The following is an 18,478-nucleotide window of genomic DNA, read 5'->3' on the forward strand; positions in this document are numbered from 1 at the left end:
CTGTCCCCCCACACACACTGTCACCCCCACACACTGTCCCCAGTCACTTGCTCAAGTTTGATTACATTTCTAATATGTGATTAAAGGCTGAAATGTATATTCTGTCCCTCCATCCACAGATACTGCCAGAGTACCTCTGGCATTTTCAACTGTAGATTGTCAGCATCTGCCGTCTCTGTTTTTGCTTTAGTGCCACAATTTCCTCATGCTTCGAGTCTGAAGGAACTTTGAGGTAGGTGCAGTCTCAATTAACGCCCTCCTCCCTATGGGTCACTGTAAGAGTCAGGCTGAAAGTGGGAATTCACGTGTCATCATTGACACGAAGGGCCAAATGGCCTCCTGTCCTTCCACAGTGATTTCTACCCATCTCTGATAGGCACTGTATCGTCAGCTGAAAGAACTCCTCATGACAATGTGCCCTCCTACATGTTCAGAAGAAAGTATAAAGAGACAGAGACGCAGAGAGAGAGAGAGACAGAGACTGTATGAATACTGTTATGTTAAAAATTAGAGGCACCCGCTAACTCTTTATTTACCGATCAGAAATTTCTATGCAGTTGCAGGAATTTAGCAGATTATTAATTTAAACTCTTTCCTGTATCAGTAAGTATTCAGTGAGAAACATTCTCCCTGCTTCTCTGAAGCACTGAACATTTTCACTCTCAGGATTAAAGGTGTTTTAGTGTAACTGGGACTGATCCAAACAGTAAAACCTTTTGGCTGCACAGGCTGACACCTTGCCTACTATGTTATTTCCGATGCAGCGACAGACATTTTGAATGTGTACCTTACATTGGCATGTCTCTGGATGCAGGAGTCCAACAATTCCCCTTGCCTTTCAGATACCACTCTTGCTGGGAGATACAATGCAGACGCCTGAATCTGACTGTCCAAATTCCACTCTCCCTCTCAGCCATGAACTGAGTTCACGAGTGTTTGCACCAACCAAACAGAACAACTCATCCTGTTGACAGACGGTCACGGGACTGGTGCTAGCATCCAGGGGGTTGGAGGACCACCCACTGAGAGCAAAGACCTGTGGAGATTTACATCCTTAGGCCAATCCCGGAGTTGACAGTAAATGGGAAATTGATGGCAGTGCATGATTTGGCGCAGGAAAGATTTCTCCTAAATATTGTCTCCTTCACGTGCACTGTATACCATACTCAGCACTGCAAGAATACATAGAGAGGCCCTTCCAGATGCGATTCCACCAGGATTGTGAAATAAGGCAGTATTAAGCAGCAGGAGAAGTTGACTTTCAATAAGAGGGAGAAGCACATTACTTCCTAATGCAATGCTGGTTTCAAAATGAAGAGTGGGTTTGATTGGAACACAGAAACACACCTACGAACAGATGGGAAGGGGTCAAACATTTCCAAGAAAGGCCACCAAGCAAGAATATTGGGGCAAATAAGGTTGCAATGAAACCCACATTGTGGTGGTGCTGTGATACAGTTCACTGAGGGAGTCCATGTTGCTCCATGTGGCTACATGCTCTTTTACACACATGTTGGCGTCTGGATCTATGGATAGTGATGCTAGAGGTTTCAATATTCTTTCCATTATATGGCTGACCAGGAATTTCTCCCACTCTTACCGCCTGTCACTGGTGTGTACTGGATGGATTTACAAGTTGGCCCTCAACCTGTCTGCCCAGCTTACGAATGAAACGCATTGAAGCAACTGAGTCCAATTCTGGCCAGTACATTTTAAGAATGATGTCAAGGCTTTATAAATAGATGCACAGAATACATGAGCAAGAAGGTTATGGTGCTCTGATGAAGAACCATCTCGACTCAAAACATTAGCTTGCTCTCTCTCCATGGACGTTGTCTGACCTGCTGTGATCTCCAGCATTTGTTCTTTTCAGTACAGATTCCAACCTCTGAAATAATTTGCTCCTAGGTTATGGTGAACCTTTACAAATCACTGCCCAAGTCACAATTGGAGCATTGCATTCAATTCTGGGCACCAGACTTTATGCAGAATGAGAACACATTGGAAATGTGGATGTATTGGAATGTGTTGGGTGCAGAAACATTTATGAGAGTGATTCTAAGGTGAGAGGCTTCAATCGGAGAAGCTGGGCCTGTCAATCTTGTTTCCTCAGAGGAGAAGAGGAGATTTGTTAGAGGTGTTCAATCTCATGAGGGGTGAGGATAGAGAAAATGGGGAGAAATTGTTCCCGGTGGCAGAATCTCAAAAACAAGCAGACACTGATTGGTAAAAGAAGTAAGTGCAACTTGAGGAGAAACCTTTCCAGGCAGTGAGAGGTTCGGAAATGGAATACACGGCCTGACAGGGGACTGGAAGCAGATTCAATCACGGTTTGCAACAAGGAATTGGATTGTTTTCTCAAGAGAAAAGATTTGCAGGGCTGTGAGATAGAAAGCAAACTTACTTGCTAAGTAGCTCTTCCAAAGAGTGAGCACAGACGCAATTGAAAAGGCCACTGTCTTTGGAGTAACCATTCTATGATACTAAGTGCTTGGAAAGAGTAGAGAGAAGGTTAAACCCAGTTTAAAAATTTTCAAGTAGGTGAAACTGCAAGAGAGCTGGGGTTGATTTCCTTACCGCAGAGTTTAAGAGAAGATTTAACAGAAGAGTTCACGATTATTTTATCATTATTGACTATTTAAATAAAAACAATGTGCATATTATCAGAAAAAGAATGACACAGAGTCATGATGTTCATTCAGGGAGTTTGTGCAGATACGATGGCTCACACAAACTCCTTCAGTGTTGTAACAATTCTCTGGTTCTAAAGGGATTTCAATAAAGTAAGTGAGGAGAAACTGGTAGGATGATCAAAGAAAGGGGTCATTGGCAGAAGAAGCAGGAGAGAGGAGGAGGAGGATGTATTATATACAGCAAGGAGCTGAGATATGGAATTCCATACCTGAAAGGTGGGGGAAGCTGATCCAGTTTAAACTCTGAAAGGGGATCTGGGGAGCCTTGGGTAATAGCAAGGAAATAGGACCAATTGGATCATTTTTCTAAAGTGCCAGTAGCAAACATGATATGCCAAATCATAGAATGCCTTCAGTGTGGAAGCAGGCCATTCAGCCCATCAAGTCCACACTAACACTCCAAAGAGCATCCCACCCAGACCCATCCTCATAACCCTGCATACCCCATGGCTAACCCACCTGGACAATATAGGTAATGTAGCACGGCCAATCCACCTAACCTGCATATCTTTGGACTGTGGGAGGAAACTATCTGGGGAGAACGTGCAAATTCCACACAGACAGTCACCCAAGGGTGGAACTGAACCTGGGACCTTGGTGCTGCTAGCCCCGAAGGCTTCACTCTGTAGGATTCTATGATATTTTTACCCATAACGTTCTGAAAGGTGCTAATGGATACAACATGCTAGATGTGGCAATCACTTTTCCATCCTTGAAGACTCAGCTATTATCTCTTAATAGAGAACTAGCACTGGCCAGAGAGGATTACAGCCTAATCCCATCCTGAACCAATGTCCACACACTGTGGGGCTCACTGGTAGTGAGTAGGACTGAGGAGAAAGTGAGGTCTGCAGATGCTGGAGATCAAAGTTGAAACTTTATTGCTGGAACAGCACAGCAGGTCAGGCAGCATCCAGGGAACAGGAGATTCGACGTTTCGGGCACAGGCTGAAGAAGGGCCTGTGCCCGAAACGTCGAATCTCCTGTTCCCTGGATGCTGCCTGACCTGCTGTGCTGTTCCAGCAATAAAGTTTCAACTCAAGTAGGACTGAGGACACAGGCTGATCATAGCCTAAGGCTGCTGAGATCACTGTTCAATTACCACCAGGGAATGAGTATGGGGCCTTGTGGACCATGGGACTCAACATCATGGTCAGTTCTTAGTTATGGAGCCAGAGAGCTAGATCAGCTTCACTTAATGTGGAATAAATCTGCTCCATTCAATGCAATACCATTTAACCTGGACAAACATGCAAAATGCATGCATTCTGAACCTTACGGACCATTCATAATCCAAATTAAAGGATTGGACACTCTGGAGGCAGGAAGCATGTTTCCGCCGATGGGTGAGTCCAGAACCAGAGGACACAGTTTAAAAATAAGGGGTAGGCCATTTAGAACAGAGTATGAGGAGAAAGTTCTTCACCCAGAGAGTGGTGGATATATGGAATGCTCTGCCTCAGAAGGCAGTGGAGGCCACGTCTCTGGATACTTTCAAGAAAGAGAGGGATAGAGCTCTTAAAGATAGTGGAATCAAGGGTTATGGGGATAAGATAGGAACAGGGTACTGATTGTGGATAATCAGCCGTTATTATAATGAATGGTGGTGCTGGCTCAAAGGGCCGAATGGCCTACTCCTGCACCTGCTGCCTATTGTCTATTGAAATGATAGTGACTTTGTGCTGTAAATTATGGAAAGACATCTGATGCAGTCAATTTAAAGAAAAAGACACTGAATAATTTGTGTTATGTGTGTTACTTTTTTTATTGTGAAAATATTTTGAAGACATTTTGTATGATCACCTATAGGGTCTGATCTTAACTGAATCACTCACTAACAGAGTTAGGCTTGACTGTAACTTACAGGAAAACATCCAAAGGATTACATGAATTTATGGTTACAGACATGGTGTGGAGACAACGTTAATCCCATTCTCTGGGTAGAATGGCCTTGGGTTCATAGTTGATAGGTTAAATTAGAGCTGTCCCTTACACTAGACTGAACAAACTCAGATTTATGTCAAGTTGGTTATGAGTGGTGACTTTAAGGGGTGCCAGTGATGCATTATACTTACCAGGGAAGCTTGTTTTCATTTGGAGCACCTCCGCCATCTTGACTTCTGATCTTCTTCGGTTGCTAGGAGATTAGGTTGTCACACGGGAGCCTGCGTTCAAGAATATAAAGAAATCAGAATGTTACAGGAAACAGGTAAGTCAGAACACAGGGTCCATTTCTTAACAGGAGCTCAGCAGTAAGACTGTTTTGAGTTTGAGAACTACACTAGAGACATAGTCTGTCCTGTGACTCCCAGTGCGATACTGAGGGGGCACTGTGCTGTCAGATCCATCTTTGGGATGGAACGTTAAACTAAGGCCCTCTCTGGACATAAAAGATCCTGCTGTGGGGAAGAGGAAGGGAATTCTGCTCTGTGGCCTGGCCAATATCTGAGCCTTGGCTGACAGCGCCAATATCAAACTATCTGGTCATTGTCATTATTGCTATTAGTGGGATCTTGCTGTGTGCAAACTGGCTACCAGCTTTCCTACACTTCAAAAATACTTAATTAGTGTAAAGCATCCAGGGTTGCAAAAGCTGATATAGAAATGCACGTTTTCTTTCCATCAATCCTCATTTTCAGTTGTTGTCATTGATACATGTGACCCTCAGTGCCAACTACCAATTGACATCTCCCTGTGTGGTGAAAGTGAGGACTGCGGATGCTAGAGATTAGAGTCAAGATTAGAGTGGTGCTGGAAAAGGACAGCAGGTCAGGCAGCATCTGAGAAGCAGGAAAATCGACATTTCGGGCAGGAGTCCTTCATCAGGAATGAGACTAGGAATAAGCCCTTCATTCCTGATAAGGGCTTTTGCCCGAAACATCAATTTTCCTGCTCCTTGGATGCTGCCTGACCTGCTGTGCTTTTCCAGCACCACTCTAATCTCCCCATGTGGGGCAGGGTGTACTGGGAGCTTGCTGCTCAGTGACACAGGGCTCAGCAGCTAATCCAAATGGGGAGGCTTCACATGGAGTATACAGTGCAGCAACAGGCCATTCAACCCATCTATTCAATGATGGTGATTAAGCTCAAGCCAGGCCTCTTCCTAACTTTTTCCTCATTTAACAGCACAGCCTTCCCTGTCCTTCTTCCCCATGTGTTTCCCATAAATGCACCTATAATATTCATCTTGTGTTCACTCTGTCAGTGCAAGTTCCACCTTCTCACAACTCTTTGGATAAAGAAGAATTTCTTCCAAGTTTCCTGGTGGATTTTGAAGGGACTACCTTATATGGGTGGCCTTTAGCAATGACCTTCCCTCTGACAGGAGACATTCTCTCTGTTTCTACACCACCCAAAACGTACATGATAATACAGCTGGTGATCTCTTTTCAAGTGAATGGGGATGTTCGTTCCTATCTGAGAGGTGTCACTTGTGTTGATGTGACATAATCAGACAGTTCTAGGCCTGCAGTTTGATTCAGAACTTAGTCCTGCGTATGAGTGACCTGAAAACATCCATTATAACCAGCTCATTTAACAGGTAGCTCAGGACATTTTAACACAAGCAGAAACAATAAAACAACAACATGCATTTATATAGTACTGTTTTGTAGCATCATTAAGTTAATAAAATTAATTAAAGTTAATAGTTACTGCAGAGAAGATTTACCAGGGTGTTGCCTGGGATGGTCTAGTTATGAAGAGAGGCTGGATAAGCTCAGAAACCAAAACAGAAATTGCTGGAAAAACTCAGCAGGTCTGCCAGCATCTGTGGCAAGAAATCAGAGTTAACCTTTCGGGATGGTGACGGGGTAAGCTGGGGCTGTTTTCTTTACAGCAGAGAAGGTTGGAGGAGGAAGGTATACAAGATTATGAGGGGCATGGATAGGGTGGATAGGAAGCATCTTTGTTGAAGGGCGAACAGCAAGGGGGCATAATTTTAAGATGAAGGTCAGGAGGTTTAGAGGGGATTCAAACAATATTTTGACTCAGAGGGTGGTGGGAGTTGGGAATGCACAGCCTGGGAGAGTACTTAAGGCAAGAAGGTTCTTGGATGAGCATAATGTTCAAGGCCATGGGCGAAGTGCTGCCAAAGTGTACTGGTGTAGGTTGAGTGTAGCATGTCAGTGCCGACTCAATGGGCTGAAGAGCCTCTTCTGTACTGTACGATTTTGTGAAGATGATCCAAGGCGTTCCACAGGAGCATTATCAAACAGAATCTGACACATTCTCACATGGAGGTATTACTGCAGATCACCAAATACCTGGACAATGGGGTACACCATAAGGAGGTGAGAATAGGGAGGACATTGCAGAGTTTAGGACTTGGTCTACTGAAGGTACCGACACCAGCGGTGAAGCAAGTGAATACGGGGACATGCATACAGGAGGCCAGGATTGGAGGTGTTTCAGAGGCTAGTGTTCCTGAGTCAGATGGCAGAGAAGGACAAGGCAGTGGAGGGCTTTGAGCACAAGAACAAGAATTTTAAAATTGAGGCGGTGCTTAACCATACTACAGAACCGATGGTTCCATTTACTCTCTCAGGGCAGTCTGAATTCCCACAATGTGGGACATCTAACCCTCTGAGTGTCCCATTCTGTTATATTTAATGCACGTGGTACATGGGGAGCTGGGCCAAGGTCACAGTTACCTCTCTTCTTTAGTGGAGCTCAGGACATTGAGAGAAACACATGGGAAAGGACAAGACGTAGACTAAGGGATGACAAGAAAGTGGCAGGAAAGCGCTGTCACCTGAAGACCTCAGTTGGATTTTCACAATCTTTCTCCATCCCTGACATCAAACTGCAAATGGACCAAATTACCAAATTCCAGTTCATGTAGGATTGGAAATCAGGGTCTCTGCATTTTATAATCCAGTCTTACAGCCACTATTATCCTGTTAACATTCACATGGCATGTACAGAATAGGAACAGGCCATTCAGCCCAACTGGTTAATGTTGGTAATTATACTCATGGTCCTTTTCCCAAGTGCTCTACATCCCATCAACAGATCACAGCTAAATGATAAGTTATGTGGGACAGGAATCCATGGTACATACACAAGGATCATTAGCAGGTGGAAAAAGACATCAAATAAATTTTAGTAAGTTGAATTGAATCTGAATTGAATCTGAAAAAGACAAGGAATGGATGTGGAGACTAGACAAGACATAGCTTGGGCCGAAGATGATCATTTTTCTAGTGTGGCGATCACGTCAGTAAGGCTGTTCTCCACACTAACTGTGTACTGATGGTGTCGAAATAATAGTGACAGGCTGAATGCTTTGATGGGTCAGTCAGAGTTGAGTCCAAATTGAGCTTCAGACCCTGTGACCAACAGCAGGAATTTTCTGACGGCCGCAATGACAGAACTAGATCCTGGCTCATCGCCACTTGATGCTTGGCATCAACATCAGTCGCATTTACAAAGCCAATATAAAGGGCTTCAGATACAAAGTAAAATTCCTCTACTCTTTTAAACAGAAAGTACATGTCTCTCTGCACTCTCCCCCATCAAACACTCCCAGGACTGGGACAGTGTGGGATTAGATACAGAGTAAAGCTCTCCCTACACTCTCCCCTATTAAATAATCCCAGGACAGGGTCAGCAAGGGCTTAGATACAGATGAAAGCTCCCTCTACACTGTCCCCAAACACTCCCAGGCCAGGGACAGCACAGGCTTAGATACAGGGTAAAGCCCCCTCCACACTCTTCCCCATCAAACACTCCCAGGCCAGGGACAGCACAGGCTTAGATACAGGGTAAAGCCCCCTCCACACTCTCCCCCATCAAACACTCCCAGGCCAGGGACAGCACAGGCTTAGATACAGGATAAAGCCCCCTCCACACTCTCCCCCACCAAACACTCCCAGGATAGATACAGCACGGGGTAAGATACAGAGTAAAGCTCCCTCTACAATGTCCCCATCAAACACTCCCAGGACAGGGACAGTATGGGTTAGATGCACAGTAAAACTCCCTCTACACTGTCTCCATCAAACACTCCCAGGACAGAGACAGCATGGGGTTAGATACAGAGTAAGGCTCTCTCTACACGGTCCTCCATCAAACACTCCCAGGACAGGGACAGTACGGGTTAGATACAGAGTAAGGCTCTCTCTACATGGTCCCCCATCAAACATTCCCAGGACAGGGACAGTACGGGTTAGATACAGAGTAAAGCTCCCTCTACACTGTCTCCATCAAACACTCCCAGGACAGAGACATCACGGGGTTAGATACAGAGTAAAGCTCCCTGTACACTGTTCCCATCAAACATTCCGAGGACAGGGACAGCACGAGGTTAGATACAAGATAAAGCGCCCTCTACACTGCCCCCATCAAACATTCCCAGGACAGGGACAGCATGGGGCTAGATACAGGGTAAAGCCCCCTCTACGCTGTCCGCATCAAACACTCCAAGGACAAGGACAGCACGGAGTTATTTACAGAGTATAGTTCTCTTTACACTTTTAAACAGAAAGTAAATGTCCATGTATTCTTTTAAATTGACATTAAAACTCTCTTGACACAGTTCTCATTAAAAACATCCAAGACAGGTACAGCACAGGTTGGCTACACAATAAAATCTTCTCTTCACTGGGCTCACCAAATACTCTCAGGACAGGTACAGCACAGGTTAGATATAAAGTTTCCTCCACATTATGCCCATCATATACGTACAAGACAAGTACAGCACAGGGTGACACACAAAATGAAGCTTCTTTTACTCTTTTAACCTGAAACTAAATCTCCCTCTGCTCTTTTAAACCAAATATAAAGTTCCCTCAAAGCTGTCCTCATCAAACACTCCCAGGAATAGGTACAACACAGGGTTAGACTGAGAGTAAAGCTCCCTCTGTATTGTGCCCATCAAACACTCCCAGGACAGATACGTATTGCTGAGAGTACAATACAGGATGAAGGTCTCTTCACACTGTGATTGATTAGAAACTGAACACAACTCAGTTCATTAAGGGAAATGAGTCAAAATCCTGGTCTTTTTGCTCACACTCATTTTCCGTTACACAAGTGAATAGAATAGCAATTTATTGTCACGTGTGGTTTTACAAAACAAATACAGTGAAAGATTTCCTAAGTCACCAAAACACAACACCGAAAGTATGTGGGAGCAAACTCAGCATGTCGCAACCTGTACACACACTGGGTTTGGGAAAAGGACAAACATTCTCATTTTGTTCGGCACTTTGTAACAATGCTTCCCACAGGGACATTAACCCTCAAATTACCTACATCAGCGCCACAATTTCAAGAGCAGCCAATCAGCTGTGTGGGTGTATGGAAGCTTGCCAAACTGCTGCCCAGACCGGAGTTTCTTGTCTCTGAAGCGTTGAATTTCCCTACTTTACAACCGTCTTTGTCTGGCATCAACACCAGTGCACTTGGCATTGAGGACGAGATCCCGGCCTAGTAAGAGCGGCCGTCCAAAACCGCCGTTTCTGGCTGCATTCCATTCCCGTTAACCAATATTCAGAGATAGCTCTTTCCTGAGATCAACACTCACAACTGTCAAGCATTTGCTGTAGAGATAAGCTGTTGAGGGTGGGGTTATTGAAACTGGTCTTGTTACTGGTGGAAGATGAGAGATATCGGTCCATCTTACACCCGTGCCATCAACTTTTAATTGAAGTTATTGTTGGGCCTGGTGTTTAATAGCCCTCATTGCAACCAGCAGACTGGTCTCTGTTTAAGAAAAGCAAAGGGGGCTCTTTTGGTACAGTGGCAATGCCCCAATCTCTGAGCTAGGAGGCCTGGTCTCACCTGCTCAAGTGGTGTATAGTAACATCTCTGAACAGGCTGATTTGTAAAATATCTCATGTAGGAGTAACTTAGTAGGTCTGACTGCATATGTGGAGACAGAAAGAGTTAACATTTCAAATCCAGTAATGGTTTTTATTCTGAACAAGAGCTATATTAGAGTCAAACGGTTAACTCTGGGCTAAAACAGCCATTGTTTTTTGGGTTAAGAGTCAGTTTCGTTGAGTTTCACTGAGGATTTCTCTTGCTGAGGCTGAGAAAGTAATCTATCCACATCTCACTAAACTCGCCTCATTAACTTGTCTGATTCTAACCCCATTCTATCACTCGCTGAATCCAGAACAACTTGTCACTGTTGGGATATCCCAGAACAGACTGGCATCCCTGGCACCAGTGTCACCTTCAGCACATCTCTGCTACTTTCAGTTTTTAATTAACTTTTGTTTAATATTTCTCCTGGAAGATGGTGCTCTGACCAACGCAGCACATCAATGGGCAGGATGGTGGCTCAGTGGTGAGCACTGTTGCCTCACAGCGCCAGGGACCCGGTTTCAATTCCACCCACGGGATGACTGTCTGTGTGGGGTTTGCACATTCTCCCCATGTCTGCGTGAGTTTCCTCCGGGTGCTCCAGCTTTCTCCCACAGTCCAAAGGTGTGTAGGTTAGTTGGACTGGCCATGGAAAATGGGGGCGTGGATATCTCTTTGGATGGTCAATGTGGACTTGATGGGCTGAATGGCCTGCTTTCACATTGTAGGGATTCTACTTTATGTTAGCCTGGACTATAGATCTCATGGGAGAACATGGATTCCTGACCTGTCAGGTTAAAGAACTAATTAAATCTGCCAAGCTTTGTGGTGTTTACCTGAGGTACATAATTGCATTATGTTGAATTGACTTGCTTGGACAGGTTATAACACACCTCCATATCAAACATTGATTTTCTGCCTTAGAAGTATCACAATGCCATAAGAGCCCTGCTAGAGAATTGGAATTACTTGCGTAGCTCTGCTAGTGAGCCAGTATGGGAATGATGGGCCGAAAGCTCTTTCTGTGCTATGTCATCCAATGATTTAACATCATCTGTGAGGAACTTTAAAAAAATAAGTTCGCACACTGAGTATGAGGTAAACAGCAGGGCAGAGAGGAAATGGTGACCACAGGGGAATCCAGCCTTTGTGTTAACTCAGAACGGAACGGGGGTCATTACTCTCTGATCAGTGCAGTACACAGGCCTAGGCTTCCCAGCCTGGAAGTGTAGACTTTACACAGAGTTTCAATCTTGGGACATCTTTTTAAATCATGCCTTTTTTCCTGCAAAAACAAGTGTTAAGTGATGGAGATGCCATCAGGAACATTACCTACTGGGCACAGGGTAATGGGCAAGGGTCAGAGGTATGGAGCAGGGCACAGACTAACTGCTGCTCAGCAACGTTACAGTTCTGTTTGAAGGTTCCTTTGTTGGCCATTTGGGAAGTACCCCCTCAAGTAAAACATTTTCATCCTTTGGTTAAAATCCCTCCATAGCCTTAACCTACAGACATTTTCTCAACCTGGAACCTCGGGGGTTCTCTGCTCTCTGACTTTTGACCTCTGAGCTTTCTGTGGCCAGACAGGCTGCCCAAAATAATTGATTTATGATGAACTTCGATAAAGTAAAGGCCATAAATTAAAGCATGCTAGGATGTGGAAGCCAGTCTTGACTGAAGTGACTGTGAGAAGGTGAGGATCGCAGATGCTGGAGATCGGAGTCGAAAAGTGTGGCGCTGGAAAAGCAGCATCCAACTTCATCAGGGAGGGCTTATGCTCGAAACGCTGACTCTCCTGCTCCTCAGATGCTGCCTAAAGTGCTTGTGTCAATCCACACGCTACAGAATCCAGACAGTCTGCAGCTACCCATAGATGGTTTGCAAACAAACTTGACAGCTGCAGAACCTACAATACAGACCTGAAGGTGGATTTGAATGGGACAATGGAATGTCGCCCTCAGAACAATTGGGAGCATCAAGTTATTCCTGATGAAGGGCTTTTGCCCGAAACGTCGATATTCCTGTTCCTCGGATACTGCCTGACCTGCTGTGCTTTTCCAGCATCAATCTAATCTTGACTCTGATCTCTAGCATCTGCAGTACTCATTTTCGCCTAACATCTGGCTGAGGCTGATCGATCAGGGCAACTGAACCTGATCTATCTACTGGCAGATCCTCAAAACCCTCCCAAAAGAGTGCAAAGACTTGGAAGGATAAGAATGGCCACTAAACCCCACTCAGGGTGGAAACTCGAGAATAGCCACCGAAAGAGAAGACACCTGCAAGACCGTCGGAAGATGAAGAAGACATCACTATGTGGAGCCTGGCCAAGTTCTAGTGTGGTGGTATACTATCACACAAAGGTAAGTTAAAGTATAAGATAGTTTGTAGTGTTCATCGTTAGTTTACAGTATACTTTATTGTTCTAATATTAATTGTGGTCAATAAACGAATATTATTGTTTATAAGAGTCGTCTCGAAGTTCTTTGCTCACAGTAAGAGTTTACAGACACCGTGTGGCAGGTACAACATTTCACAACTCTTCAGTTTCAGTTTTGAATTTCATTTTGGCTCCACTTTCAAATGAGCTACGTCACTCCCTAAACCTGTCACCCTCTCTCTCGTTCCAGACATTGCTTTAAATCTACTGCTTTCTGAAAGTTTTTGGTTACTTTTCCAAACATCTCCTCCTGTGGCTCAATGTTAAACAGCTGATTATGCTCCTGTAAGGCACCTGTAGATGTATTAATGTATTGAGTTCAGAAGTAGGAATGTCTTGCTACAGTCATACAGAGCCGTGGTAACGCTGCATGCATGGTTATATCTCCCTACTGGGCCTGTATTCCAGGGTTTAGATGGATAGGAGTGGATCTGTTTGGAATGTATAAAATTCTAACAGGGTTAGGTGGACCGAATGTAGAGAGGATATTTCTACAGGTTCGGAGTCTTGATCCTGGGATCATTTAGTCTTCGGATACAGAGTAGGCCATCTAGGACTGATAACAGGAAACATGTCTTCACTCTGAGGGTGGTGAATCTGTGGCATTCTCTACCACAGAAGGTTGGGTCATGGAATATATTCCAGAAAGTGATTTTAGAAGCCTCAAAGGGGTATGGAGAGAAAGTGAGAATAGGGCATTAAGATAAAGAATAAGCCATGAAGTGCATAACAGGCTCGAAGGGCCGAATGGCATATTCCTAATCCTTGTTTCTATATTTCTAACTTCTCTTCCCTTAAGAAGATTGTGTACTATAAGCAACATGGGCAACTCATTCGCTTGCCATCTCTGGTGATGCTCATTGAAGCCAGACATCCGAGGGGGCTTTGGTGCTATTATTTAGAGGACAGACTGACCTGCACTGACATCTGCCTATCAATGCTCCTGACAACATTCCTCCACAATTTGGATGTGCATGTGTTGTAATATGCTGGGATGTGGGCCAAGAGCTGAAAACTACGATTAAGCTGGATGGCATTTTCTTTTGGCTAATGCATACACGACAGACTCCTGTGTGTGCGTGGCACACATTTTCCATGGGTCAGGGAACAAGGCAGGATGAAGTGAATCAGACACTTTCTGAAGAAAATTAGATGAGTAGATGAGAAAGAAAATGGAGTAAAAAGATTTGAAAAAAATCCCACATAAGAAGTTAAACATCAAAGCATGTGGGACTTGTGGTGACATATTGGTTTGGATTGAGAGTTGGGTCGCAGGCAGGGAAGAGGAATAAATGGGTCATTTTCAGGGTGACAGGCACTGACTGGTGGGGTACAGCAGGAATCAGAGCGAGGTCTCTAGCTATCAATGATTTGGATGAGGGAATCAAGTTCCAAGTTTGCTGACAACACAAAATGAGGTGGGAGCAAGAGTAGTGAGGAGCCTTTAAACAGGCCTCAGAGCACTTTAGACAGTTTGTGAGGATGGGCAATGCATGGCAGATACAGTGTGACAGGTTTGGATGTGCAGTCGTCCACTATGGTACAAAAAACTGGCAGCATATTATTTAAATGGTGGCAGACTGGGAAAGGATGATATACAAAGGGACCTGGTCACTGAAAGCAATGTCTGCAGGTCCAGCAAGCAGACAGGAAGGCAGATCGTGTGTTTTATATATTTTAGACATTACAAAAGGTTTGAGTATAGTAGCAGGAACTGCTGAATTACAAAGTCTTGGTAAGGCCACACGTAGGATTGGGTGTACAGGTGTGTTCTTCTTAACTCGGAAAAGATGTACTTGCCATAGAGGGAGTGCAGTAAAGACTCCCCAAACTGATACCAGGGATAATAGTTTTTTTTTGTGAGAAGAGACTGGGTGAACCAGCCCTGTATTCACTGGAATTTGGAAGAATGAGAGGGAATCTGATTTGAACTTTTGACCGAGTCGGACAGACTGTATGAAGGGACGATTCCCCCGTCTGAGGGGGTCCAGAACAATCAGTCACAGCCTCAGGATAGCGGGTCAGACTCGTGTTGGATTAAGAGGAGGACAAATTTCTTCTTTGAGAGTGCTGACTTCTCCACCACAGAAGGGTGTGGAGGTGAAATCACTGAATAAAATTTAAGAAAGAAATAAACAAGAATTCCAGAGGCTAAAGATATCCAGGTTTATAAGGGGTGAGCGGGAATGTGGCATTGAGCGGATCAGCCATGATCGTGTTATAGACTCCGAGCTGTACAGCACGGAAACAGATCCTTCGGTCCAACTCACCCATGCCGACCATCTTCATCTGACCTAGTCCCAATTGCCAGCATTTGGCCCATATGCCTCTAACCCCTTCCTATTCATATACCCATCCAGAGGCCTTTTAAACGTTGTAATTGTACCAGCCTGCACCACTTCCTCTGGCAGCTCGTTCTATACACACACCACCCTCTGCATGAAAAGGTTGCCCCTAGGTCCCTTCTAAATCTTTCCCCTCTGACCTTAAACCTATGGCCTCTAGTTCTGGACTCCCCCATGCCAGGGAAAAGACCGTGCCTATTTACCTATCCACATCCCTGGTGGTTTTATAAACCTCTATACGGTTGAATAGCCAAGTAGGCTAATTGGCCTACTCCCATTTTCTATTTTTTTTTTACAGATGGTGGGAATAGAAGGAGATTCAAAAAGGAGAATAAACACCAGCAGGGACTTGTTGGGCCGAATGGCCTTTTCCTACAGCCATTTATCCTGTGGAAAGGATTCAGGCAGAAAGGCCTTGCCTCCAGGAAGTTGGGAATGTGAAGGTCTTTCAGTTCCTGTGGGGCTCTCTATTTACCAAATACTTTGGGAATGTCCAAATATCTGTTTGTACGTTGAGTAATTCTCTTGAGAGAATTTCAATTTGATTAAAGTATGTGTGACCTGTCATACGTAACCTTGTTGCTGATTTGCCCACAGCGAGTGTGATTAATGCTCTCTCAGATGACAAGCTCTTGCAGTCTATTTACTACAGGGTCAATTCTGGCAATCTGACTGCGTGTGTTTCTTTTTCGAAAGAGGGGGTGGGGAGAAAGCTGTCATTTACCAGACCCTTACTTCAGTCAGGCTTTCCCTGATATTGTGACTTTCAGAATTACTCATAATGTGTGAGGGAGTCAGACAATAAATCATTGCACAAAGCACCAACAAAGCAGAGTCCTCATCTTGCTATTATTGTCCAGACACGGAGAAGGATGAAAATAAGATTAGGATACCAGAACCAAGGGGTTAACTATCAGAAAAGATGGAATAGATTGGGGCTGGTACCACAAAAGGGAGAAGTCGTGGGAGTGAACTAATTGAAGTCTTTATGAAGGGATATAACAGACTCGACACAGACAAGATGTTTCTACTTGTGCGGGAGACAAGACGTTGTAGCTAAAAATATATGATGGTCACTAATAAATTCAGGAGGGAATTCAGCAGAAAACTCTTTATCTGGAGAATGTGAAACTCAATGTCTCAGGGAGTAGTTGAGGTGACTGCAGGGATAAGATAAACATGAGGGAGAATAGGATCTGCTGTGAGGGTGAAGCAGGGTGGCAGGAGGATTTGGTGCAGCAGGAACACTAGCTTCGAATAGTTGGGCCAAATGGCACAGTTTTGAGCTCTTAATAATGAAAATATGCAACAAATTTTAGATTTGCATTTTATAAAACAGGCTTAAAACTTGTTCACTACATCAGATCTGAGTATCATCACATTCTTCAAAATGTAGAGCCCAGTGTTTGTTTATGGTAGCACTGACTTATAAGCAAACACACACAGACAAGCATCAGCACAGAGACAAACAGACATGTTCATATACACACACACTTTCACTTACACACAGACACATGGTCACTTATACGCACACAGAGACACATGTTCACTTATACAGATACACATGCTCACTAACACACACACACGTTCACTTACACACACAGACATAATGACACACATGTTCACTGACACACAGGCACATGTTCACATAGACACTGACACACACATTTGCATATAGACACATTCACGTAAACACAGAGACACACTTCTATGTACATACTGACACACACATTTGTGTACACATGCTCACTGACACATTCATTTACACACATGTTCACGTACAAACATGGACTGACACACAGATACACATTCACTTACACACAGGCATACATGTTCACTTCCAGAGACACGCATGTTCACGTACACACATATGTACCCACACATGGATACACATGCTCATCACACAAACACGTTCATGTACACACATGTGGACTGACACACAGACACACATATTCACTTACACAGACACACATGTGCATGTACACATATACATGTTGACTAACAGCGACAGACACACATTTTCAGACTATCACAGACATACAGTCTGACACACATACGCAGACAACCACATATTCTCACACACTGAGACACACATTCATAAACAAAGACAGAAATACTCATACAGCAAATCACATACTCAAATTACAAACATAATGTATGAATAAAAAGGCATACACGCCAACACACAGACAGAAACATATTCAGATATACACAGATACAAGCTGACACACAGATAAACATATGAACAGACAGATAGAGATGCCTACACCAAAACATAGATACCCAGACTCACACAGAGACTTTCTGATATAAAATACAGCTGAACACACACAAACATAGAAGAAACACACACAGACACACAGAGACAGACAGTCACACAGTCAAACAGATACACAATCAGGACCTGCAGCAAAGAACCATTCTCACCTCCGCACCCTGCAGTCGCTGGCCTGGTATTAAGTTATCATGTCAGCTGTTCAATCTCTCACCGACCTGAGTGTGTGTGACAAAGTCTGGCTGAGATGGTGAGGCTTTGATACATCTCCTCCCTCCCACACTGGGTCACTCTCACTTACAGGCAGTAAATGCTTTACAGCAAATGAGACTGACATTCTGCATCATGTGACAGTCTGTTTACACTCTTCAGTTTAATATTGACTGAAGCTGAGATTTCACTCCCAAAGAGAGCACTTTGATGTCTTTTTTAAAAACTCTGGTCTCATTAGCCCTCTGTAGACCTTCCTGCTATTATTTTTATTCATTCCTTTAGCTGATGTTTTCTCCCCTCTTGTCCTCTCTCAAACCCCCACCTCTCAAACTCTTCCTCACAAAGCCAACATTGACTGGGAGATGATCCCATTCACACTAGGCTTCCTACATTGTCTCACTTTGAGTATAGGAGTTGGGAATGTTACGTTGGGATGGACATTGGTGAGACCTCTTTTGGAGTAGTGTCCAATTCTGGTTGCCCTGTTATAGGAAGGACATTATTAAACTGGAGAGGGTTCAGAAGAGTTTACCAGGATGTTGCCAGGAATAGAGGTTTTGAGTTATAAGGAGACATTGGATAGACTGGGACTATTTTCCACTGGAGTGCAGGAGGCTGAGGGGTGACCTTATAAAAGTTTAGAAGCAAAGAGGTTCTTTCTGCAGCTGTACAGGGCCCTGGTGAGACCACACCTGGAGTA

The 18,478-nt window shown here is 44.2% G+C and overlaps 1 protein-coding gene across 8 annotated transcripts in view; it reads right to left on the reverse strand.

Moving 5' to 3' along the window:
• The window catches only part of LOC122552210 (KN motif and ankyrin repeat domain-containing protein 2-like), a 156,684-nt gene that overhangs the window by 46,571 nt on the left and 91,635 nt on the right, over nucleotides 1-18,478 (reverse strand). For 5 of the 8 annotated variants that reach the window (XM_043694832.1, XM_043694827.1, XM_043694826.1 and 2 more), the window contains one exon: nucleotides 4,769-4,858. In XM_043694832.1, coding sequence (XP_043550767.1) covers nucleotides 4,769-4,805 — 37 coding nt within the window. In that variant the 5' untranslated portion in view covers nucleotides 4,806-4,858. Of the gene's footprint in view, nucleotides 1-4,768; nucleotides 4,859-9,946; nucleotides 10,201-17,717; nucleotides 17,737-18,478 lie in introns of those variants that run through there. The other 3 variants (XM_043694833.1, XM_043694825.1, XM_043694829.1) reach the window with 3 other exon arrangements.

The sequence above is a fragment of the Chiloscyllium plagiosum genome, chromosome 8, assembly GCF_004010195.1.
Source record: "Chiloscyllium plagiosum isolate BGI_BamShark_2017 chromosome 8, ASM401019v2, whole genome shotgun sequence".
Classification (NCBI taxonomy): domain Eukaryota; kingdom Metazoa; phylum Chordata; class Chondrichthyes; order Orectolobiformes; family Hemiscylliidae; genus Chiloscyllium; species Chiloscyllium plagiosum.